This window comes from Balaenoptera musculus, chromosome 2 (genome assembly GCF_009873245.2).
Source record: "Balaenoptera musculus isolate JJ_BM4_2016_0621 chromosome 2, mBalMus1.pri.v3, whole genome shotgun sequence".
Classification (NCBI taxonomy): Eukaryota; Metazoa; Chordata; class Mammalia; order Artiodactyla; family Balaenopteridae; genus Balaenoptera; species Balaenoptera musculus.
This window is the reverse complement of record NC_045786.1, coordinates 97,811,057-97,837,371: the sequence shown is the minus strand read 5'-3', so window position 1 is coordinate 97,837,371 and position 26,315 is coordinate 97,811,057. Positions and strand designations below refer to the sequence as shown.

The window sequence follows — 26,315 nt, the reverse complement described above, 5'->3', positions numbered from 1 at the left end:
CATGGGGTAAGTCCCTTCATCTTTCTAAGGCTCCTCCGTACCACTCCCTCATCTGTAAAGTGAGAATAATAATAGTACGTATTTCAAAGGGTGATTGTGAGAATTAAAATAATCTGTGAAGTGTTTAGCTGCGTGTCTGATACATAAATATTTGCTGGTTCAACCACACTATCGCCACCATCATCATGACCATCAGGAGTAGGAATAAGGACAATGGAAAATCCCCTAGTGTCACCCCTAAAAGAGAACAGGAGGTTGGATTCCAACCAGAAGCTTCATCTCTCATGCAGGGGTGACTGCTGAACCTCCAGAGGGCTAGCAGAGATCCATCTCACCCTCTCATTTGTCTGTCTGTGTCCCATTGGGACACAGCTGTGTAATTAAAACAAATGAATTTAAGCTAGATGCTCAGAGATGAACGTCCTCAAGGTGTGCCAAGAGAAAACCATGCAGTACAACAAAAAGATGATAAAAGTTGTCAGCGTTTTCCAGTACTATTTTTATTTGGCTTTCATAGTAATCTATGTTGGTAGAACAATTTTTAAGTATGGCGGCCGTTGGGAGGCAACATGAGGGTGCTTCCTTAAATCCTTTTAGAACATGATAGGCTATAAATAAATAAATATAACCATGTCTAGAATCACTGATTTAGGTGATGATGACGCTCTTTAAAGTGTGATATTTTAGGTTGGTTTCTATATTAATAATCAGATTGAATCGACTTACAGTTTATTTTCAAAACATAATGCATGGATTAATTTTAAGAGTCGAGCAATATTAAAAGACCTAAGAAAAACAAAGGTCCTGAAAACCTCAACAAATTTCAAGCCATTTTTCGTACAGACCATCCTCTGGCCAAAATGAAATTAAGTTAGAAATAATTTATCAATAACAAAAAGATAATTTACATATGTCAATAACAAAAACCTCCTTGCCTTTTAACATTTACATTCACACCTGCAAATAACTCACAGATCAAGAAAGAAGTTATAATGGGGTTCAGAAAACCCTTATAATTCAAACAATACTGGTTATTAAGACTTAAAGGATATCACTAAAATGTATGGTCATGAGTGTTTATATTAGAAAAAAAGGTCAAAAATAAAGCATCCAAAATTAACAGCTAGAAAAAGAAAAACAAACCAAAGAAATTAGAAGGAAAAATTAGGTTGAACAACAGGAAAAGCCATTTTTACAGGTCAAATGTTATCAAATATTTAGAATTTCATATGGTTCAACCTAATGCATTTTAAGATGAGAATGGAAATTTTTTTAAAAAATTTAATACAATATAGAAGATCGATAAAGTCAAAAGTTTATTCTTTGAAACCAAAATTCAGTAACTTTAGGCAGGATTGAGCAAAACAAACAGACATAAATAAAGATAATAGGAAAGTAAAAGTGAATGTAACTATAGATGCGATAGAAATGTGTAAGATAAGAGAATACCGTGACCAAACTTTTGGCAATAAATGAAAATAACATAAAATTTAAAACTTTCTTGAAAAGTATAAATTACCAAAACAGAGTCAAGAAGAAATAGAACACTGGAATGTTCTATAAATATTAAGGAAATTGGGTCCATAGTTTAAAATCTTCTTATGAAGAAAGTTCCAGGCCCAGATGGTTTTATTACACCAAGCATTTTCTTCTTACACAAAATACTTGAGAGAATAGATAATGTTACGCTCAAAGCTAGAATATAGTCTTGATAGCACTACCAGACAAGGACAGGAAGTGAAAGAAAAGTTACAGGTCAGTTTCTCTCATATAGATGTGGAGATCCTAAACAGAGTATTAGTAAATGGAATCCAGCAATGAATAAAAAATTATTATAGCAAAAGTATTGAAGTAGACCTAAATAAAAGGAGAGACATAGTCTTTTCATGAATAGGAAGACCAATATTATAAAGATGTCAGTTAGCCCCAAATTGATTTCTAGTTTCAAAGTAATTCCAATCAAAATCTAAGTGGGATTATTTGGAATTTGACAAGCTTATTCTAAAAATTTGTATAGAAGAGCAGAGTTTTAAAAATAACCTTACACATGATGCTTAGTGAAAAAAGCAAGTCACAGAAAAATGGTTCCATTGGCCTAAAGTTAAAAACATAAAAAGCCAAAGAATTTTATGGAATCATGCATTTGTGGCAAACTGTTTTTTAAAAAGCAAGGGAATAATAAACATAAAATTCAAAAAAATTTTAAAATTCTGACAAAGAAAAACCAGGTAGGATGCTTATTCTACCTCATATCAAGAAAAATAAAGCAATAGGCAGTAAGGTAGCTATAGTGGTAATAATTGGCACAGAAAAAACAAAGATCAATGGAAAGAGTTGAGGGTTCAGAGGCAGATCCATGCATATCTGGAAACTAATATATGACAAATGTGGTCTCTCAGATCAGTGGGCAAAAATGACTATTAAAGAAAAGTACTTTAAAAATTGGAAAAAAAAAAATATATATATATCTCTCTCCAAAAGAAAGTAGATTCCCTCCCTCATGTCATGAATAAAGATCAATTCCAGATGTATCAAGCACATAAATGAGAAAGGAAAAAGTTAATAGTTTTTAAAAAAAAAAAGAATATAGGAGCATATTTTTTAACCTCACATGGAAAAGACACAAAAAGCATATCAAATCAGAAATAAGTACATTAAATAAAATTACATTAAAATTTTTAAAACTCTTGCTCCTCAAAAGGTACCACAAAGAGTATGAAAAGATAAGCCACAAGCTTGGAGAAGACATTTGTAACATATTTAACTGAAGAAGAATTACTACCCAAAATACATGTAGAATTCTTACCAGTCAGTAATAAAATGGTTACCTTCCAATAGAAAGATGGGCAAAAGATATGACCAGGCTTGTCATGGAATGAATGGTCACTAAATGTACGAAAAGATGATCAAGTCAACAGCTAGGGCTATGGCAGAGATACCATTTTAGGCCCACCAGCTTGACAGAAATCAAAAAGTATAACTGTTGAAATGTTGGGAGAGTGTGAAGCAGTAAGAACTCTGATTGCTGCTAATGGGAAGGTCAGTTGTTCTATATACTTGGAAAACAGTTTGGCTCTGTCTAGTTCACGTGAACATGTGTACATCCTCTGCTCAAACTTCTGCAACTTTGTACCAGGAGACTCGTGAGAGTGTTTGTAAAAGCATAGTTTATAATAGCAAAAATCTGAAAATGACAATGGCCATCAACATCAGGTGGAGGAGTATCACAGAATACTACACAGCTTTTATAAAAAAGACTCAACTGCAGCTACCTGCATCCACACTGATGATTCTTAAACACCATGTTCAATGGAGAAAGCAAGTCACAGAAGAATGATTCCACTGGTCTGAAGTTAAAAACATAAAAAGTAAAAAAATTTTATGAAATCATACGTTTGTGGCAAAACCTTTTTTCTAAAGCAAGGGAATAATAAATATACAATTTAGAAAAAATGGTCCCTTTGGAGGTGAATTGTAGGGGAAGATAGAGGGCCTTCGAAGGTGTTAACAGTTCTTGGTTTGGTAAGGTGTACGCCCGTACATGGTTTACTTTCGTCATCCTTTAAACTATACATAAACGTGCACATGCTACTCTTTTCTGTAATATTTCACAGCTTTTAAAATTGTTAAAGAAAAGATTTCCTGTTGCCCCCCGTTCCACTCCCACCTTGCACCCCAGGGGCACCAGTTTTCAATGCCCTCTCTGGCCATCTGTCTGGTTATTCTGCTGTCTATTGTGAATACAATTTTAAACAGTCACCATGGACTTCCTATTTTGGTAGACAAGGGTTTTTGTATTTCAGAATTCTATGTGAATTTATAAAAGCTCATTTTTTAAAGAATACAGTTCCCTTTCTGAATTTATAAATTATAGTTTCTTCACATTTTCCTTTGTTTTTTACTTCCCTTCTGTCCCTTCTTCCAAGTTTCTTTTTTTACATTTTTTTGTTTGTGACCTCTGTATTTCACGTTAGAGGATTATCTCAAATAATTGGTGATCCTTGGCTGCTATTTTATATATAAGATCAAGGCATGATAAACCTGGATGGAAGCTCAGTGTGAATGGATGAGGTTTGCCCAATGATGGGTCTCCCAGTAGGGTAAACAGTTGCAGACCAGCCATTTCATTTGTGTGGGCCCTGAATGGCAGGATCTGTTTATCTTTGCTCTTAGACTGATCCATTTTTCCAGGTGGAATTTCTCCAGGCACCTGACTCTGGGGGCTGGGGTGTCAGCCTGACTGCCAGTTTTCTGAGAGGGAATCCAAGAAAGGATGTGGAATTTTGAAAATGACTCCATTCCAGTACAAGATCTCAATCCCAACTTCTCCTGTGCCTGATGTCCACGAGTCCCAAGTCTGTCTGGTTGAATTTGTTTAGAAACTATACTTCCCGATAATGATAAATGGGATTATACACACCTGGCACCTAGTTGCACCATATACTAACTTTTAAATAATCCCCTTATTTTTAGCTCCCTACCTCACCCTTCCCCAGCACGTGGTGCCTCTACTTCATGCATGTCCAAGGTTCTGCCTTCCTCTGCAGACAATTAGGTTTGTACTTCTGTCACTCTGCCATGGAATTTACCCCTCTTCCAATTACTTTTGCCTTCGTGTTTCTGTTTGGAAATTAAGGGGGTCTGCTAGTTTCACTGGAGGTAGATTGTGTGTCTCTGATCCTCAGTGTTCTCATTTGGGGTTGATTTTATAAGAGAAAAGGAAGTGGACAGGCCTTTACTGTGCTACCTTAAAACTCAAAGTAGTTGTGATTTTCACCTCTTAGAGGCTATTGCCTTGTTGCAACGTGAATGGATGAGGCACACACATCCTTGCTGGAAGGAGATGTATTGCTAGGGAAGGAACACAGGAGTAGAAGTAGGACCCCTGGAGGACCCTGAGCAAATCACCTACTGTGTGCTTGTTGCACTCATACTATCAGAAGGTGACCTGTCCATATGAGGGAACCTCAGGGAACATATATTCATGATTCTAGCCAAGATCGATATAGAGGCTCATGGCGAATAAATATTTTGGATCGTGATGTTACTCCATTCCCATGGATGACTGAAGAATATAATGTGTTTTCTTTCCGTGATAGATGGGCCGTGAGAGTAAGGAGGATGATAAAGACTAATTTTACGGGAAATGTGCTGGGTTATAGACTGTAAGCCTTAACCAAAACTTGCAGCAGTTTTAAAATATGTGTATACCATGCTCTTTCATCTTTCCTTTCTTACTAACATTTCCTGGAATCGTCATTTTATGTTTATAGAAGGAACTCAGGGAGCCTCCTTAGAAACAATGGGGTGCTTATGTCATCTGTTGTTACCCAGAAAGTTAACAGGGTAGAATGACTTAGGCAGTAAATAGTGCATGTTACAGCAATAGCTGTGAATTAGAACTATGTGCGAGGTTGTTCTAGATGAAGTATGTCCGTAAAAGGAAAAAGGAAAGTAGCCCTAGGTATCTTTAAAGAGGAAGTGTTTCTCTTTGAGTTTTGTCACCGATTTTGCTGTCTAGTGGCTGGAGGCCCTGAAGCTAGGGGTGCCCACTGTCACTAGCTCTTCACCTTCCAAGCAGGAGTGAGAAAGAGCCAGGTAATTTGCATCATGGTACACGCGAAATCAAAGGCCATCCATCATTTCTGATACCTTGAATGCAATGATTATCATATCAAAGACATACGATGACATTGAAGATAATAACTTTTCTGTTGCCCATTATCTCTAACCAGCTTGGAGTAATTATTAACATGTGTTCTTTTCAAAAGCCTAACACTAAATTTTGGAGAGAAAAGCCCTATTTGAGCCACCAAGAATATGTATGAGACTAGATTCAATGTCTTAATATTAAGTGAGAAATTATATAAATAAGGCAGGAAGCCCAAAGGTCTTATAAACTTTGTTATTTATAATCCTTTGGAGGGCAGTATGGCTGTCTGTGTACCTGGGATTGGCCTTATCTGAGAAAGCCGTACTCCTTGACTGAGCACGTATCTTTGAAAGAGGACTCCATGGAAATTGATAGAGGAAGGGGTACATTTCCAGCTAGTTAGTTAGCAGAAAATAAAACTCTGGGAATTAGGGATTATATAAACGTACAAACATATATCAGGCTCTGTGCTAAGTGCCAGTGATAGTAAACAAAATACTTCATTCATTCATTCATTCATTCATTTGCAGTCACCTGGCTACTCAAAGTGTTATCCATGGTCCAGCAGCTTAAGTATCACCTGGAAGCTTATTATAAATAAAACATTCTCACTCCTTGTATTAGTTTCCTAGGGCCAACTTAAACTACCATGAACTGGGTGACTTAAAGCAACAAAAATTTATTGTCTCCACGGTTCCAGAGACTACAAGTCTGAAATCAAGGTGTTGGCCGAGCCATGCTCCCTCTGAAACCAGTAGGGGAATCCTTCTGCCCCTCTTCCTATCTTCTGGTGGTTTGCTGGCAATCTTTGGCATTCCCTGGCATACAGCTGCCTTCATCAACGCTTGACCTTCTCCTGGTGTGTCTCTGTGTCTTCACATGGCCATCTTCTTAAAAGGATGCCAGTCACATTGGATTAGAGGTATACTCTCCTCCAGTATGGACCTCATCTTAATTACATCTGCAATGACCCTATTTCCAAATAAGGTCACATTGTGAGATGTTAGGGGTTAGGACTTCAACATATCTTTTTTAGGGGGAATACAGTTCGATCCAAAACAGGTCTCATCCATACCTGGTGAATGAGATTTTGTATTTTTCATGATGTCCCTGTTAATTCACAGGCACCCTAAACTTCTAGAGGATATCCCAGAGGTTGTTAATTGCCTTATACCATAGACAGTTTTTTAGTGTCTCCACCAAACTTCTCTAAGGGCTTTGCCTACAGGATACAGAGGTATATAGGATGGAGATGTTTCCCATGCAACTTAGGAGTAATGGAGAGAAAGCTTTCCCTTTGCTCCTCGATGCTAGGTCCAGTAGGGTGGGAAGGGGAAGAGAAGGAACATTTACTCTCCCAGTCTTTGCTAGGCATGCAGATTGGTTATTGAGACAGGAATTTGAAGTGAGATTGTAATAAAGAAATGTAAAACAAAAAACAAGTAAAACATGACTCAGAGGTCCTGTGGCATCATGCCTCTGGTGTATCAGGAGTAATGAACCACTGTGCTCCAATCCCTCCTAAAATAGAGTAAATAAAATCTTCTCCCTGCTGTTAGAGGGCGAGTTACATGTATGGAATAAGTTCCTGGCTTTGAGAAAGTTGAGCCATGATGACTGGAGACCACCTGAAGGTACGGAATTGAGCTTTCCTAGGTTGCCCTGACATTAACATCTGTCCCAAAGAGAGTCCCTGTTTCCTCTCACTTTCTGACCACCAAAGCTTAGTATTCACATCATCAAGGTCCGAGTCTTGAATATTTATTTTGTTTTTTGTTTTATGTTTCACTGGAAGTTGATATCTTCATACTCTTCTGTTCTTTTTCTTTTTTCTTTTTTTCTGCTGTATAGCCCTCTGTCTAGTTGCTTCTCACCAGCTTAGTTGTCAGTGTTTTAGAATTGTTTCATATTTATTAAGGCAAGCACTCTTTAAGGGGCCTTGAGCACGAGGAAATCATAGGATGGCGTTTCTCATCTGTACCTTGGTGTGACAGTAGTGGTCCTGTCTGCAGACAGGACAGTGAATGCACTGATGTCTCTCCTGAGTCTCTGATCAAGAGTAAACGCATGTGATTTTGTTTTTGGAGTCTGTTCTCTACATAACAGGAAAACTCCAAAACCAGCAGAAGTACCTCCTGCCCACACCCGCCCCCCAGTCCCACTGTGCCCTTCCCTCCCTGCCCCACCACAGCCTTCACCTGCTGTGGCCTTCTCTCCCCATTTGCTTTCTGAACAGAACTCACTGGCCCGAAAAGCAATAAAAGCGTTTTTCTGTCTCATCAGTAAGGGAATGGGATGCCAAATATGTTCTCAGACGCAGGACAGGATGACAATTTGCCTTTTCACACTTCTTGGTGAAGAGCCTAAATCCTTAAAGTAAATTTCATCTGAGCAATTTTACGTGTCCCCAGAAATAAGGCCATGGAAGAGATTCAGACCTAACAGTTTGACAGAACAGTGCAGCTTAGTTTTCCTTGAAACATTTGGTGGCACAGATATCAGGCTGCGTGTGGAAAGCTTATTTTAACGCCATTTATCAGGCCAGTTGATGGAGACCACTACCCAGAAGCGTACCCACCCACGCTGGCCATCAGCGGCGAGGGCTCGTTTACACCAAGTCACGTGACATTTCATAATATGGCACCATGGAGCCCGCCAACCAGCTCCTCTGGGTGTGATGCCAAAGAGTGGCAGGGGGTGGAGTGCAGGAGAAGAAGGGACAAGGAACCTGAGTCAGCATTTATTTTCCTGGGCACCAACCAAGAAACAAATGCATGTGTCCAAGGGAGCGCTCATTCTCCCTGAGGAGAGAGCAAGATGGCTGCCAACTTTGGTCCTGCTATTCTCCCCTCCAGCTGGCCCTAGCTCTTGGTACTGGCTGGGAAAAGTAGTTGCTTACCTGCCTCATCTCCAGTCACCATCACATTAGCAGTGTCAGGGAGGGCACAAGGCTGGCCACAGCTGTGAAGTGGGATTGTGTCAGTTGCTTATTCCCATGATTTTGTTTTTTGGGGGGGGGCACGGGGAGAGGGTGCATATAAGGCCTACATCCACGGGCTACCATGCCTCATGACCGTGTATCATCTTGCGTTACATCTTGGAATGTCCACTGGGAAACACTCTGTTTTCCAAATTAGATTTCTATTACTTATAAAATAAGGATTTCCAATTTGGGAAGTATGTGAATGGGTGAGAGTTAAATGAGAGTAAAAATATTAAACCTAGGGGTTCCCTGATATATACCCTATCTCATCCCCAGAAGATACCGCTCTCTCTAATCCAGCCAAAATTCAGACTCCATACTAATTTATATTTGTGATTTGGAGGAATCCAGAGGAAATTATCAGCTCAGTCACCCAAGCTTAAAGCCCTTAGGATAGGTGCATCAATTTCTACATCTCCGCCGTAGGATTCTACCTGCTTTTCAACCTAGTGCATGAGAATGTCTTCAAGATAAATGCAGCAGTCATTGTGAAAGTACCTTGGTCCGTTTGGAAGCTAGTGCCTTAGAAATGCAAAGGATTACTGTTAAAGAGGCAAGCTGACTTGTCATCAGTAGCACATGTGCTTTATGCCAGCCTCCGAATGTCTGTAGTTTTGCCAAGTAGTAGAATTTGGTGAGTGTTGATATGAAGCATAAGCAAAAGATATGGCCAGTCTGAAGGCACAAAAATAGAAATAGTGTTTTTCAGAGTTTTGCTTTGGAGAGTCAGATTGTCTCCTTTCTGTGTATTCTCCACTGTGTTGTTTGATCTCCCTGAGAGAGGCAAGCCATGTACTAATTTGTTCTCTATAGTCGAAAATGTCCTGCCCGTGGAGATTTGATATATATCATTGTCTCGAAAGTAAATATCTACCCATGTATGTAGATCCTTCATTTATTTGTTTGTTTTTGGTGGAAGAAGGGAAAGACAGCAAATTTCACATGTACGTAATTTGCCTGAAGTGACCGAAAGATGTTCAGTGGTGATAACACATAAGGCTGTATTTAACTGGACATGGGGCCTGTCCTCCAGGCTCTGTGATAAAACCAACTTCACTGGAGATGGAAATCCCGTGACTGAAACTGAGAAAGTTCAAATGTGTGGACTAAGCTGAAGAACAGAATACCCACCTGATCTGCTTTAGGTTTCAACGTGTTTGGTGTTTAGCTAAGGTATAAGTGTGGAAATGACTCCTCTTTTTCAGACAGGGAGGGCTCCCTGGAAGAAGAAGGCTTCTGTGATTCTCTTTATTTTGTAGCTGTGCCGAACTCACTTGGCCAAGCGTGCCTCCAGCATTCATGGACTATCCAGACGATTTATTTTTATTTTTATTTCTGGCCACGTCTGCCAAGCTCAGGCAGAAAGCTAAAGATATATATGGATTTTATGAAGATGTGAAAATCCCACTGGACCTGGCAGGAATTCTTTCTTGGTCTGTCTGGCAAGACTTTTCTAGTTGAGCAGTCAGGGTGTGGTTTTTCCACTGGAGCAAATCTGTCTTCCCATTCCTGTCTTCATTCTTATTCAACGAGGCAGATTTTTCTAAAAATCCACATATGTAAGAAATAATAATGATTTGGATGCACGGGCTCAAGGTGCAGGTTTAGACAGGGTGGGGTGTGGGCCTGCCTTCCCCTCTCTGGAAGGCATGGTGAGAGGTCCTTAGGCGATGTAATAGTGCGCATGTGTGACAGGCCCTAATCCTAGCATGCGGCGGGGGTCTGGAAAGGCTTTGCCTTAAACTAGGCATGTCTAATAGGGTTTCACACAACCTGTGAATTTGCCCCTGCACAAGGTCAGCTTGTAGGTCAGTGGAATGCTGCACAAATTGCATTCTCCTCCAGACTGTAATTATACCTAGGAGAAGGCCATGTGTTGCCAAGTTCAGCTGACTCCAGATAGGACCAAGATAAACTGAGGGCTTGCTAATGCTTCTCAGAAACTGATTTTTAAGGCTTTGATATAAAGCATCGCTTGTTTTTTTTTTTTTTTAAAAAAAAAAAGATGGTCTTGAGGTTTATGAAGGGGCTTTGTGTAGAGGATGGTGAGACCAGCCATTGTCTGCCTTCCCTGAGAGCAGAACAAGATTGTTTGAAATGGAAGCGTGAGGAATTCCAGTCAGACATAAAGTGAAACGCTTCAGTGCCAAAAGCTACTTAATACTAGAAAATGATTTTAAGGATTATAACAAATCAAGTAATATGCAGCTAAAGACAAGAATGAAAAACGGGTATGGGGAGCAATCATAGAGTAGGAATAGGATGAAGAATTTAGGTTGTGTTTACAATTAGCTGAGGTAGGATTGCGTTTTATTTGTTTGATGGAAAATGGCTATAAATATGTGTCTGTTATATGCCTGTAACTGTAATAATTTCTTAAAGTGTGAGCTTTCTTCTAAAGTAAGGTCCATCCTTAAATATCTGGGCCACTCCAAAGGAAGAGGGTAAGTCAGGCAACATCTGCAGGTTTCTTCAACGCTAACAGCTAAGTCATTCCAAAATCCACTTAAAGCAGAATATTCAGTAGATGAGCAAACTTTTATAAGTACTCATACTCTCTCATAAATGTTTTCTGAAATATCTTTCTCGAACAGCCTGAAATGGGCATTTTATTCCCCGGACCCACTTGGAAGGAGGTCACATTGAGAGCTTCAAGGCATAATTCTGCCTACCTGTTCCACATCCACGTGGAAAACCATGAATTTGACATTCACATTATGAAGCTATGGGCTAATAAAGTCAGGAATCCTACCAATATCCAGCAGTCAAATGTGGAGGACTGGCCTGAGGGTCTGCAGTGTGAAAGCCCCTCCTGCTGGCTGGTCGTAATGCCTAATGCAGAACCTTCACCCCAGTGGCCACGTGGCATGGAAGGAGCCCTTTCTGCGTGGCTAAGGGGAGCTTAGGTTACAGTGTTGGTTGCAGGTCCTGGTCTGCAGAGCTTCTCATCTCTCAACTCTCCCTTGTGGAGAGGTTTTCCAGAGGTGAGACCTGGACTTTTGTTTCAGCAAAATGGCACTGAGTGTAACGCTTCTGGAAATGCTTTCAGGTTACCCAGAGGAAGACTCTGCCCGAAACAGCCATTTCACTTAAAATCCCCACTTTCAATGAGTCCTGGCATTTTTTTAGGTATCATATACCTAAGAACAATTAGAAACTCTTCATGTTAGCTGATCCCTGTAAATAGCTCCCTTATGTCAGACTTATTTATGTGAGTTTCTCTCATATAAATAAACCAGTCTTTGAACTCCCATTGAACAAGGATGTATATATATGTACATATATATAAATACGTGTATGTGTTTGTGTGTGTATATATATATGTTATTTTTAATCTTTATAGCCCTGCAGTGCACCAACATCGGAGTTTGCATATTGTGAGTGTTGCTGAATTGGACTGACTGTGTCTCAGCATTGGTGTGGGATGATAGTCAGGGCAGGCCTAGAAATAGAAGGCTGGTCTCCTGATTTTTCTCTTTAACGACTAGTCACCAGATGATGCCTGTCACTTTCCATAGCTGGTCAAGGGAATATGACAGCTCAGAAGGCTCAAGCTAAAAGCTAGAGGGCAGGACCGTTGTATTTATGGCTCTGGTTCTTAGTTTTATTTGTATTTCTACTTAGATTGTTACATTGCTGGGAACCTTTGACTTGGGCCAGACAACTTTAAAAATTTGTTAAAATAACACAGGATAATAACAACCAGAATGCTTAAAGAATGGGTTGGTGCTGATTAATTAAATTTTTAGTTAATAAATGATTTGATATGTTATGAGGTTTTTTGTATTTAAAGTCCTATAGTTATTTTTTAAATGTATTCAATAGAAAAGTTCCTACTATAAGAAAGGCAGGCTATTATATATCTGACAGCCTCAGGCAATTTAGGATTCTAAAAGTTTTCCAGATAATCATTACGATCGCCAGTCTTCACTGTTCAGTAATGCAAATAGGGAAGGTATAGTTGATTGTGATTTCTTTCAAGCCCATGATATTTTAGAGAAGCTAGTGAATTGGGAAGAATATCCAAGATTAGTTTATCTTCCTCTCATATTTTCTTTCTCTTCAGAGAGGAATTTTGAAGTTGACTTTATCTGTCTAGAAGTTAGCTTAGCAAGAATGAGTATGATACAATAAAAGAAAAACAAGAGGAATTTTCAGTTAGTGGAAGGTTCTCCATAAATTGCATCTGGTTATTTGAAACTTGACCGTGATTCTAAAAAAGAATATTTTAAAAGCAGTGTAATAATTATTGGTTGATAATTAACTGAACATCTTTAAAAAAAAAACAAAAAAACTTTGTCCTCCCTCTTTCTTTTCCTTGTTTGTTCTCTCCATCAGTTTTCTCAGTCTTGTCTTTTTTCCTCGATGTTTTCTTCCTACCTACTCTGCTGTGAAGGTAAATGCCTCAGATAATAGGTAAAAATCTGGGTAAGGAGTAATGACATTTGATCACAAATATCAGAAAGGAGAATTGGGTTAGAACAAAGTGTCCTTCTAGTTCTGTGCCCCTTGCTTTAATGCCCTAGCAGTGAGGTGACTGCACTGACTCTACAGGACTCCTGAGCCTATAGTATTGTTACCTTTCTGGAAATCCACAGGGGGCCACTAAAGGAATAAAAGTTTACAATATCATGGTGCTCACTGCCCCCAATTCACAACTCTCCACTTGGATTGGCTCGTGTGCAGAGGCGCATAAAACCCTAGTAGGGGCGCAGTAAAAGGTAGTTCGCTTCCCCCTTCTTCCCTTAGAAAATGCCTCTTATCCACAGCAATCTCTGTGTAAGTCTCTCTTCCTGCTGTTCAGCTATGTCATTATTTAAATTTCTTTGCATTGAACCAGCCCAATAGATAGTCATTGGAAAACAGCAAAAAGGATACAAAGACAGTTCACAAGAACATGTGACCAGTAATCAGATGGTTAGCCTTACTATTAAATCACTAAAAATGCCAAATAGTGAAAAAACATTTTACCTATCATATTGACCAACATTTTTAAAATTGATAATACTCAGAGTGGGTGAGGGAACAGGAAAACTGTCACTCTCAAATACTTGGCAGGAGTATAAATTGATGGCACCTATTAGAAACAATTTGACAATATTTATCAGAATGTAAAATGGACATGCTCTTTGAACCATTTCTATAAGTCTATCCTATAGAAATACAACCTCAAGTGACCTCAGGAATGATCTGAATATATACTGAAGTCTTGGACGGGACTTTTTAGCTGACTGAACTCCCACTGAATCTGTTTATTAAGTCTAATGTGTTGTTTTGCTCCGTGTTTTTTTTTTTTTTTTTTTTTTTAGTCATTTTGCATATTGGACTTAAGACTATTTTAAAATATGTATTCTACTGTTTGTGGGCTTTTTAACCCCTTTTTTACTTCTGATTTTTGTTCTTATAATTTGTTTGGTAGCGTCCTCCACTTCCTAAATTAGAAGCTTTACAAACTACAGGCACCCTTGTTCTGTTGTGCTTTGCTTTATTGTGCTTTGCAGGTACTGCAATTTTTACAAATTGAAGGTTTGTGGCAACCCTGTGTCGAGCAAGTCTATTGGTGCCATTTTTCCCAACAGCGTTACTCATTTCATGTCCAATTTTGGTAATTCTCACAACATTTCAAACTTTTTCATTATTATTATATTTGTTATGGTGATCTGCGATCAGTGATCCTTGATGTAACTATTGTCATTGTTTTGGGACACCATGAACCACGCCCACATAAGATGGGGAACCGAATCAATGTTGGGTGTATTCTGACTGCTCCACCAGCCAGCCATTCCCCCATCTCTCTCCCTCTCCTCAGACCTCCCTCTTCCCTAAGACTCAACAATATTGAAATTAGGCCAGTTAAGAACCCCACAATGTCCTCTAAGTGTTCAAGTGAAAGGAAGATTCACACATCTCTCACTTGAAATCAGGAGCTAGAAATGATTAAGCTTAGTGAGGAAGGCTTGTCAAAAGCCGAGATATGCCCAAAGCTAAGGCCTTTTGCACCAGTTAGCCAAGTTGCGAATGCAAAGGAAAAATTTTGGGAGGAAATTAAAAGTGCTATTTCAGTGAACACGCAGATGATAATAAAGTGAAACGGTGAAAGTTTTAGTGGTCTAGCTAGATCAGATCAGCTGCAGCATTCCCTTAAGCCAAAGCCTAATCCAGAGCAAGGCCCTAACTCTCATCAATTCTATGAAGGCTGAGAGAGGTGGGGAAGCTGCCGAAGAAGAGTTTGAAGCTAGCGGGGGTTGGTTCATGAAGTTTAAGGAAAGAAGCCATCTCTATAACGTGAAAGTGCAAGGTGAAGTAGCAAGTTATCCAGAAGATCTAGCTAAGATAATTCATAAAGGTGGCTACACTAAACAGATTTCTAGTGTAGCTGAAACAGCCTTCTGTTGGAAGAAGATTCCATCTAGGACTTTCATAGCTCGAGAAGGAGAAGTCAAAGCCTGGCTTCACAGCTTCAAAGGACAGGCTGACACTCTTGTTAGGGGCTAATGCATCTGGTGACTTGAAGTTGAAGCCAGTGCTTATTCACCATTCCAAAAATCCTAGGGCCCTTACGAATTGTGCTAATTCTACTCTTCCTGTGCTCTATAAATGGAACAACAAAGCCTGGATCACAGCACATCTGTTTACAACATGGTTTACTGAATATTTTAAGCCCACGTTTGGGACCTACTGCTCAGGAAAAAGATTCCTTTCAAAATATTACTGCTCATGGACAATGCACCTGGTCACCCAAGAGCTCCGATGGAAATGTACAATGAGATTCATGTTGTTTTCATGCCTGCTAACACAACACCCATTCTGCAGCCCATGCATCAAGGAGTAATTTTGACTTTCAAGTCTTATTCTTTAAGGGATACATTTTGTAAGGCTATAGCTGCCATAGATAGTGATTCCTCTGATGGATCTGGGCAAAGTCAATTGAAAACCTTCTGGAAAGGATTCACCATTCTAGATGCTATTAAGAACATTGGTGACTCATGCTAAGAGGTCAAAATATCAACATGAGCAGGAGTTTGTAAGAAGTTGATTTCAACCCTCATGGATAACTTTGAGGAAGTCACTGCAGATGTGGTGGAAATTGCAGGAGAACTAGAATTAGAAATGGAGCCAGAAGAGGTGACTGAATGGCTGCACTCTCGTGATAAAACTTGAACAGATGAGGAGTTGCTTCTTCTGGATGAGCAAAGAAAGTGGTTTCTTGAGATGGAGTCTACTCCTGGTAAAGATGCTGTGAAGACTGATGAAATGACAACAAAGGATTTAAAATATGACACAAACTTAGTTGCCAAAGCAGCAGCGTGGTTTGAGAGGATTGACTCCAATTTTGAAAGAAGTTCTACTCTGGGTAAAGTGCTATCAAACAGCACTGCCGGCTGCAGAGAAGTTGTCTGTGAAAGGAAGAGTCAATGGATGTGGCAGACTTTATTCCTGTCTTATTTTAAGAAATTGCCATAGCCACCCCAGCCTTCAGCAACCACCACCATGACTGGTCAGAAGCCATCAACACTGAGGCAAGACCCTCCACCAACAAAAATATTTCCACCTGCTGAAGGGCTCAAGTGATAGCATTTTTTAGTAATAAACTATTTTTAATTAAGGTATATACATTGCTTTTTTAGACATAATACTCTTGCACATTTAATAGACTACAGTGTAGTGTAAACATAATTTTTATATGCACTGGGAAGCAAAAAATCTGTGTGACTCACTTTATTGCGATATTCACTTTAATAAAGCAGTGATCTGGAGCCAAACCTGCAGTATCTCCGAGGTATGCCTGTTGTACAGTGTGCAAAACAGGATGGTACTGGTATAAAGACAGACACAGACCAGCAGAACAGAGGAGAGAGCTCAGAAATAAACCCACACGAATGTGGTCAAATGATCATCAACAAGAGTGCCAAGGCTAAAAAATGGGGAAAGGATAGTCTCTTCAACAAATGGTGCAGGGAAAACTGGATATCCAAATGCAAAAGAATGAAATTGGACTGTTATCTTTCAGCATAAACAAAAATCAATTCAAAATAGATTCAAGACTTAAATGTAAGATCTGAAAGTGTAAAATTCCTGTGAGAAAACATGAGAAAAGCTTCATAACATTGGTCTTGCTAGTTATTTCCTGGAAATGACACCAAACCACAGGCAACAAAAGCAAAAATAGACGAGTAGAACTATATCAAATTAAGAAGCATCTACACAGCAAAAGAAACAATCAACAGAATGAAAAGGATATATATGGAATGGGAGAAAATATTTGCAAACCGTATGTCTGATAAAGGGTTAGTATCTCAAAATATGTAAGGAACTCCTACAACTCAGTTTTTATAAACCTGATTTAAAAATGGGCAAGGACATGTATAGACATTTCTCCAAAGAAGACCTACAAATGGCCAACAGGTATATGAAAGGATGTTCAACATCACTAACATCAGGGAAACGCAAATCAAAACCACACCTAGCAGGATGGCTGTTATCAAAAACAAAAACATAACAAGTGTTGGTAAAGATGCTGAGAAATTAGCAAAATAGAACTACCACATTATCCAGCAATCCCACTTCTAGGTATTTATCCAAAAGAATTGAAAACAAGATCTCAAAGAGATATTTGCACTCCCCTGTTCACTGCAGCATTATTCACAATAGCTAAGAAGTAGAAGTAAGCTAAATGTTCATTGGTGGATATATTTATATATATGCACACACACATGCAATATGCACATATATATACACACACACACAATGGAATACATATATACACATATGTATATATGTATATGCGCACATATATATATATACACACAAACACAATGGAATATTTTTCAGCCTTAGGAAGGAGATTCTATCACATGCTACAACATGTATGAACCTCGAAGATGTTATTCTAAGTGAAATCAGCCAGTCACAAAAGGACAAATACTGCATGATTCTGTTTACATGAGGTATCTAGAGCAGTCAAACTTGTAGAAGCAGAAAGCTGCCCAGGGGCTGGGGGGGAGAAGGAAATGGAGTATAGCTGTTCAAGGGGTATAGAGTTTCCATCATGTAGGATGAAAAACTTCTAGACATCTGCTGTACAACAGTGTGCATATAGTTAACAGTGATGTACTGTACATTTAAAATGTTGTTAATATGGTAGATTTCATGTTTTCCTTTCTCTCTCTCTCTCTCTCTTTTTTTTACTGTAGTAAAAGAAAAAAATTAAACCTTTCAGTCATGAAAACAAAAGAAACGAGGGCTTAGGGCATATATCCATTCCGTGTCCGTTGTGTTCCTACCATTTTAGCTGGTTTTGAGAAACCTGGTGTTATTCCACAATTGAAGAGAGACTATTTTTAAAGGTCTAGTTAGAGGTAGACAGAGAATTTGACACAAATAGGGAAGAGAATACAAATGCTCTGACTTGAGCACTGCCTACCCCCTTTTTAGGAAGTAGCACTGCATTTCAGAAAACTCTTAAGGTCTCAGTCCAGCCGAAGGTAACAGACACTTTCTTTCCAAACAGGTGCCAGGTTATTAAACAGAATTGCAAGGATGGTAACATCCTTTCCACAGGGCAGCCTGGTTGAACAATGAAGTGGGGATGGATTTGCTTGTTTTTGTTTGTATTTTTTGTTTGTTTTTAATATTTATTTTATAGTGGAGTATAGTTGATTTACAATATTGTGTTAGTATCAGGTGTACAGCAAAGTGATTCAGTTATACATACACATATATCCATTCTTTTTCAGATTCTTTTCCCACCTAGGTTATTATGGAATAGTGAGTAGAGTTCCCTGTTCTATACAGTAGGTCCCTGTTGGTTATCTATTTTATATATAGTAGTGTGTATATGTTAACCCCAAGCTCCTAATTTATCCTTTCCCCCGACCTTTCCCCTTTGGTGACCATAAGTTTGTTTCCGAAGTCTGTGAGTCCATGTCTGTTTTGTAAATAAGTTCATTTGTATCATTTTAGATTCTACATATAAGCGATATATGTTGTCTTTCTCTGTCTGACTTACTTCACTTAGTATGGTAATCTCTAGGTCCATCCAGGTTGCTGCAAATGGTAGAATTTCATTCTTTTTTATGGCTGAGTAATATTCCATTGTATATATGTACCACATCTTCTTTATCCATTCCTCTGTCAGTGGACACTTAGGTTGCTTCCATGTCTTGGCTACTGTGAATAGTGCTGCTATGATCATTGGGGTGTATGTATCTTTTCGAAGTATGGTTTTCTCCGGATATATGCCCAGGAGTGGGGTTGCTGGGCCATATGGTAGTTCTATTTTTAGTTTTTGTTTTAAGGAACCTCCATACTGTTCTCCATAGTGGCTGTACCAATTTGCATTCCCACCAACAGTGCAAGAGGGCTCCCTTCCCTCCACACCTTCTCCAGCATTTGTTGTTTGTACACTTTTTGGTGATGGCTGCTTGTTTTTATCCAGTGACAGACAGAATCTCAATCTCAATTTCAGTCCCTCCCTCTCTCTCTGTTCTCTTGTGGTTACTCTCTCGCTTTGTTTTAATTAGCTATTAGAAAACCTTGAATTTGAACCTTGTTTTTTCTGTAGGTAGAATGTGTTACCCAGGGTTTTCAGAACCTTAACTGGATAGCGTGGTGAATATTGGTTTGAAGACATTTTTGCAACCCAGTTGTCCTCCTGTCATAAATTTGATTCCTGTGCCTGTCTCCTTGACGTTGATGTGTATGCCACGACCAAGCTTGTATCTCAGTCACTGTCTTGGTCTTTTAAGGATAAATCTAGTCAATTCCCAAAGCTTTTCTTACTTTGAATTTGCTTTGCAGTTAGTTCAGGTCATGGTTTTATTCACCTTTTTAGTTCTTCTCAGCAACTTTAAATCATTAAATTCTACAAAATTTATGACGTCAAGAGCATGAGTCCAGAGCAGTGCCAGGCATGTAACAGATGCACAGCAGATATTTGTTAATGAATGAATGCATGTCTGAATATTTACACGAAGCTTCGGTAGGTTTTTCTTAATTTTGTATTGGACTTTAAAAATCATTTCACTTTAAATTTGTGTTCTCTAAGAAAAAGCTAGAAATTGCATTTTTTAAGAAGATATTTGATATACATAATATCTTGTTCCTTTGCTTTCGTATAAAAAAGAAATAAAAATACCAAGTACCTTCTTTATTTCTTTTAAAAACTGCAATTCTGTATCCTCCAAGAATCTTTCTTTAAGGCTAATGTTGAAATGATTAAACACATTAGGCTGAAAATCAGATTTTCCTTTGATCTTGATGAAAGCTTAGTGTTTACTGTACTTTCGGCCTAACAGTAAGATAAGAGTAGCCATGCTGAGCAGAGAAAGATAAAGGGCTGGCGAGAATTGATTCAGCATCAATCAATAGGTAATTAGACAGTTGGACAAATAGACAGTCTTGGTTGGAGCAAGCTCCTGTTATCCCTTATTGTTCAACCAGCAAGCAACTCAGCTAGTTAGTACCAATATAAATGTAGCTGTTACTGTTTAATCTTGTCTTCACTACATTTTTGGTAAGTTTGTGTGTACATAGGTGGGAGAGGAAGCATAGCTCTTTAGTTTGTATTTTACCCAGAAAAGTACATTAAAAACATAAGATTTGGTGATGTTTTATGCGTATTTCCTATTGATTTTTGTAGCCCTGCCATAAGAGAAAAAAAAGATAATTTTTTTCCCTTAGTGGCCACTGTGCAATACATTCTTTGGAGCTGATTTGGTTTAGAGAGAGACAAAACTGTGATGAGCTCTCCATGGAGTATTCATAGGGGTTGAAATTATTGGCAATGAAGTATTTGGAGTTTCTAAAAAGATTATAAAAGTTTCTGTATACATATATTATTATAAAAGACCACTTCTAAATAGTTTCAAATTAAATCTGTATGTACAAAGTATTATTTATATTAATCATAGCACAAATACAAAGCAACCTAACCCTCCTGACCAGGGCAATTTTATTTAAATAATAAGTCTGTGTCAGGAACTGTTTTAGGTGCTTTACCTATATTATGCCATTTAATTTCTAGAATAAATGTACGAACTAAGTACAGTCAGCCCTACTTCATGATGAAAAAATTGAATTCCTAGAGATTAAGTCACTTTTCCGAGGCCATATCACTGGTAAACAGCGGAGTCGAGATCTCAATGATCTTTCCCCTAAACCACTCAGCAGATGATCCTGCAGCCAAGGAGGCTAGAGGCTGTGAAGTGACTTACGAAGTCCAACGTGGAAACAGGCCAATGATAAGTGGAAAAGTTGGATAAAAACTTGTACATGTGTTGCAATTACAACTTAGTTAAGATGTGTTTGAATAAAAAAGATCAGAGTAAAATAAAGACTTGAGTGCTCGTATTAGATTGGTGGAATTTAGGGTGGTGTTTTTCCTTTATTTTCTAAAATATCTATACTTGTGGATAAGTTATATTCAAATTAAAGTATTAAAATAGACTGACTGTAGCATCAGTTTAGTTTACCAGGCTATCTAAAACTATGAAGGTTTTCGGAATGCTTCTGAAAGATTGCCTGGTTGTTTGAGCTTGTGTTAATTTTTTAAAATTCCAGATCATCAAGTTATTGGATGGAAAACGATCTCAAACTGTGGGAATCTTGATATCTAGTTTGCATTTAGAAATGAAGGATATCCAGCAGGGTAAGTCTTTTTCATCATTTTTTTTCCAACTTTAAAATTTTCCAGCTTTTATTGTGAAAAATATCAAACATATACAAAATGAGAATGCCGCGGTGAATCCCGTGTACCCTGTACCTAGCTACAAAACCATTAATCCACTCTTGTTTCATCTAAAGCACCCTCCTTCTATTAGATTACTATGAAGCAAATCTCAGACATTTTATAATTCATCCTTTAAAATGGTAACACACCACGAAAAGATATGGATACTTTAAGTGTAACTCCAGTGCCATCATCATGCATTTAAAAACATTTGCAATAATTTCTCAATGTCATCAAGTATGTATTTCTAATATCACTGATTGTAAATTCGTCCATTCATTTACAGTTAGTTTGAATGAGGATCCAAACAGATTTCACGCATTGCCTCAGATGTGTCCATCTCTCAGGGGTTTCTTTTTTTTTTGGCTGCATTGGGTCTTCGCTGCTGCATGCCGACTTTTCTCTAGTTGCGGTGAGCGGGAGCTCCTATTCATTGAGGTGCGTGAGCTTCTCACTCTGGTGGCTTCTCTTGTTTCAGAGCATGGGCTCTAGGCACGCGGGCTTCAGTAGTTGCAGCACACGGGCTTCAGTAGTTGCAGCACATGGGCTCAGTAGTTGCAGCACGCGGGTCCTAGAGCTCGCAAGCTTCAGTGGTTGTGGTGCGTGGGCTCAGTAGTTGCAGCGCGTGGGCTCTAGAGCGCAGGCTCAGTAGCTGTGGCACACGGGCTTAGTTGCTCCGCAGCAAGTGGGACTTTCCCAGACCAGGGATCGAACCCGTGTCCCCTGCATTGGCAGGCAGATTCTTAACCACTGCGCCACCAGGGAAGTCCCCTCTCAGGGGTTTCTTTTGATCTAGAGGTTTCTGTCCTCTATTTTTGTTTTTTTTCATAATTATTTTTTTTGAAGAAGCCAGTTTCTTCAAAAAAGAAGAATATTCTGTGGAGTTTCCCACATTTTAGATTTTCCTGTTTGCGTTGCCTGGTTTTTATTATGTTCTTCTGTCCCCTATGGTTCCTGCAAACTCTTAGTTTGATCTAGAGAGTTAATCTGAGTGGGGGAAGAGTACTTCACAGATGCTATTGTATACTCTATCAAGAGATACATAATATCTGGTGTCTCTCTATGATGTTGGTGGGCACTAATGGTCTTTGCCTAGATTCATTATTTCATTAGAAGTTTGCCGAATAATGATCTCCTAATTCCCTCATTTCTTCTTCATTAGCAGGAATGCTTCTATGGAGAAACACTCCCCTTCTTCATCCACTCGGTTATGTCACTGTTTCTTAATCCCCTATTCTTTTTCAAATGACGCAATTTCAACTTGGTTTCCTTTGGCTCAGTTTGAAATAAGACATTTAGAGAGGGAATTTTACTTGTATATATTTTTCTTAGGCCCTAGAAAAGTAAACCCAAAAACCTTCTGATGTTTTTGAAATCCGCGTCTTGCATGAAGACAGTGCTCCCCCTTTCTCGGTCATCAGTTAAATGTAAATCTTCATTTTGACATATCACTGATAATATTTTCTGAGTGGTTAATACAATCTCTCATAGATGGTTTCAGTAGAATTTAGCTTGGGTGTAACAGGAGACACTCTGAAACCACACTTCCTTTCAGGTTTTAGTTGGTGTTGCCTCAAAGTTATTTTATTCTGAGACACAGCAGAAGACCCCCGTAGGTCCCGAACTGAAAGGCACTTAAGAAACTTTCATACGTTATTTTTCCTCTGAAAAAAGCTTTGTTAAGGGCTTAAAATTTTGCTTTATTACAAACATTTAAAATTCCACATAAAACTAAACATATCCTGAATCAGATGACAGTCACAGAGTATTCAAATAAGCTTGTCTGTTTTTAATATTTAAGCTTAATACTAGAACTGAATACATAAGTGTGAATATTAAACCTCAGACGATGTTGCACTAGTTGATGTGAGTTTGGGGCAGAGGGTGGCTGGCAAGGTCCACCATCAGAATTAGAAAAGGATTCTTCAGTGGCTTTAGGTATTAGATCTACTAGAATGGAATTTCTGAAATTCACACAGAAAACTGTGACGCTGACGCAAATGAAAAAATGAAAAAATAAAACCAAAAGAACATCGGCAGGGAAGTTTATAATCTTTTGTCAAGGAGAGTCACTTTTTTGATGCAATCATTGAAATCGAAAGGAATTTTTCAGGTATAGTGGCAGAGTCTTGTCCTAAACCACGGTACTGTTTATAAGCCTGGTAAAAATCAAGTATGCTTGGTTTCATCACCATGACGGGTAGCACTATGGATATGAGCTTTACAATGTCCACAGCACCTTGGACTCTATTCATTTCTTTTTAGGCATGTCCTGTTGTAGTACACATCAGATTGCCATATGGATCAGACTCTCCGGCCATGTGCTATTCCAGTTACCATCTCAGGACTGTAAACCTTCTTCCCACGGCACTCCAACCTTGTTGGGTTGAATGTTCATGGTGACTTGAATAAGAGAGTAGTTCACCAAGACCTCTCCCAGTATTCTACTCTGGACAAGAACATGTTTATATGAAGTAGACGTGAACTTACATTTTAGCACTGGAAATGTTGATTGGAGCATCACAGACTTCTAGGACTCATGGACACCACTTTAATTCTTTCTCTTGCTTCAGGGCGTCTCTGTTATCCACCACAGAGTTGGCTCCTAAGTTAAAAAAAATTATCTCCATTTCATGTCTTCATTTAGTAATGCATTCCAGATGAATATAGCAATATAACTCGAGCTTAATTTCTCTTTAGAATCATTTGACTGACACTGGCATCTGAAGGTCACTTAGGAGCCCAGGCTGTGTCAGGTACATTTCATTCTGAATCCATGTCTGGTCGTGAATGGAATGCACTTGGCCTTGTGTTGTCATCCTGATGAAAGGACTCCCTGTGCTGACCTTGACCTAAACGTTTGTTTTAATGTAAGAGGGGTAACTGTCGTGAGATCTGATTGGGGCAGGCCAGCTGGCAGCCAGGCAAGGTCATACAGCATGTCAACCACTGTGAGGTGACCACAGTTGGGAGACTGTTCTTCAGCCTTCTGGTCATATATTCATCTTTGTCAGTGTGCAGAGGTAGGCGCACTAACTTGCACTTTAGTGCAAACTTACACGGAGCTGATGTATAAACCGGAAAGCTAGTATATTCACTCAGAGAAGATCAGAGAATTTTCCATTGTCATGACAAAAATGTTTATCATATCTGTTCATTGTTATGTCCGTGTCACTTGTCTCTACTTGGCATTAGATATTTGCTTATGCCATTTTCCCTTTTGCTGGTCACCTTGAAAATAGTTTTGGGTGTTTCAGCCCACAGTTATCTCCCACAGATGGATAATCCAGTTTTTACTTGTTCAGCTCTTAAAAAGCAACCTTATTTTCTTCATTTGTAAGGTGGGCACTTCTCTGTTGTCCATTAGACACTGCCTATAGTGTATATTCAAAGTGGAATTTGGGGGCTCAGTACCTCAAGGTCTTAACTGATAGCAAGTAGCAGAGCCAGTGCTTGTTTCTTTATGACGTGTAGCATTTCTTTGCTCAGAATTTCTCTGATAATTAAGCATCATTTACCAATAACTGGGCTAATGTATCGTATGTAAATGTCACTCAATAAGTGATTTTTGTTTTTAATTTGATTTTAAAGAATAGACTAAACCTTAGACTAGATGAAATCAGAATGTCATGAATTCCATTCCAGTGCGTTTGGGCAAAACTTCTTCATTCTTCTTTCCCTCCCTCCCTCCCTCTTCCTTCCCTCCCACCCTCCCTCAGTAAACATGTACTGAATGCCAGTTCTGTTTCAGACACTGTGACTGCCACAACACATAAGATCCAGACTCTCACATTCTCAAGAGTTCACAGGATGGTGGGAGAGATGTACAAAGTATCACACGATCACAGTATAGAGTTTCCTGTGAAATAACAGAGAGCAGTATATTGGCTCCTCCTGTAAAACTTAAGATGAGTCTTAGAGGATGAAATGGCGGTCGTCACATAGAGAAGGAGCTTTTCCAACTGAGGAAAGAAGACATGTGGAAAGAGGCACAGCTAGAGTATATACGTTACATATGAATGTGGCTTGTTTCAGGGCAAAGTGCTGGAAAGGCAAGTCACATCCAGACCAGGAAGGGCCCTGAATATCATCAGATGAAATTTGAACATTATCCCATCAGTAACAGGGAGACAGAGTTTCAAATTTAAAAGGGGCAGTGCTGTGATCTGATTTTGAGTGCAGAGATATCTCTGAGGCCATGGAAGACTGGCCCCCAAGCCCTTTCATGCTCTGGCCACAGCCGTACCTCCTCCTTCACTTGGCTGTGCTCCCTTCCTCTCTCCCTGCACTCTAGCCACAGTGGTCCTCTGGTTCCTTAAAGAGGCCAAGTGCTTTCCTTCCTCTGTGTCTTTGAAGGCACAGCATGCTTTTCCACCCCACTCTTTATAGCTTGCTCCTTTTCTTTGCTGGGGTTCAGACACGTGCCTCAAAGAGGCCCTCCCAGATCCTCTTCCCTAATTTAAGTCACCCTAAGTTAATTCTCTTATTTTCTGCACAGCAGCTAATATTTTATTTGTTCATCTACTTCTCACTTACATCCACCACCGGAATATAAGCTCCAAGATGGTGATTGCTCACTGATGTGTCCCTAGCACCTTGTTGTGCCGGGCACCTAGGTGAGGAGGAGGGTCATCAAGGGTCTGTTGAATGAATAAACAAAAATAGTCCTGAAGGTGGCTAGATCTGTTAGAAAGGGGGCGGTGATTGTTGACATAATAAATGACGAAGCCCAGAACTAAGGCTGTGTCTGTGGAAATGTAGAGGAGACCATATACAAGGGATATTTGGAGAGAGGATTGCTACGGTTAGTCCCATCGGATTCACACAGTGATGGAGAAGTCTTACATGTACCTTGGATTGCTGGTTTCAGCAAGAATGTGCATAATGGTGCCAAAAAACATAAAATGGAAATACAGGGGAGAAAGCATGGGTAGAAGCAAAAAGGTCAA

General features: G+C 39.1%; 1 protein-coding gene across 2 annotated transcripts in view; it reads left to right on the top strand.

Annotated features, from left to right (window-relative positions):
- The window catches only part of FMN1 (formin 1), a 420,519-nt gene that overhangs the window by 216,226 nt on the left and 177,978 nt on the right, over nucleotides 1-26,315 (top strand). For both annotated transcript variants that reach the window (XM_036844040.1, XM_036844041.1), the window contains one exon: nucleotides 21,198-21,285. In XM_036844040.1, coding sequence (XP_036699935.1) covers nucleotides 21,198-21,285 — 88 coding nt within the window. The remainder of the gene's footprint in view (nucleotides 1-21,197; nucleotides 21,286-26,315) is intronic.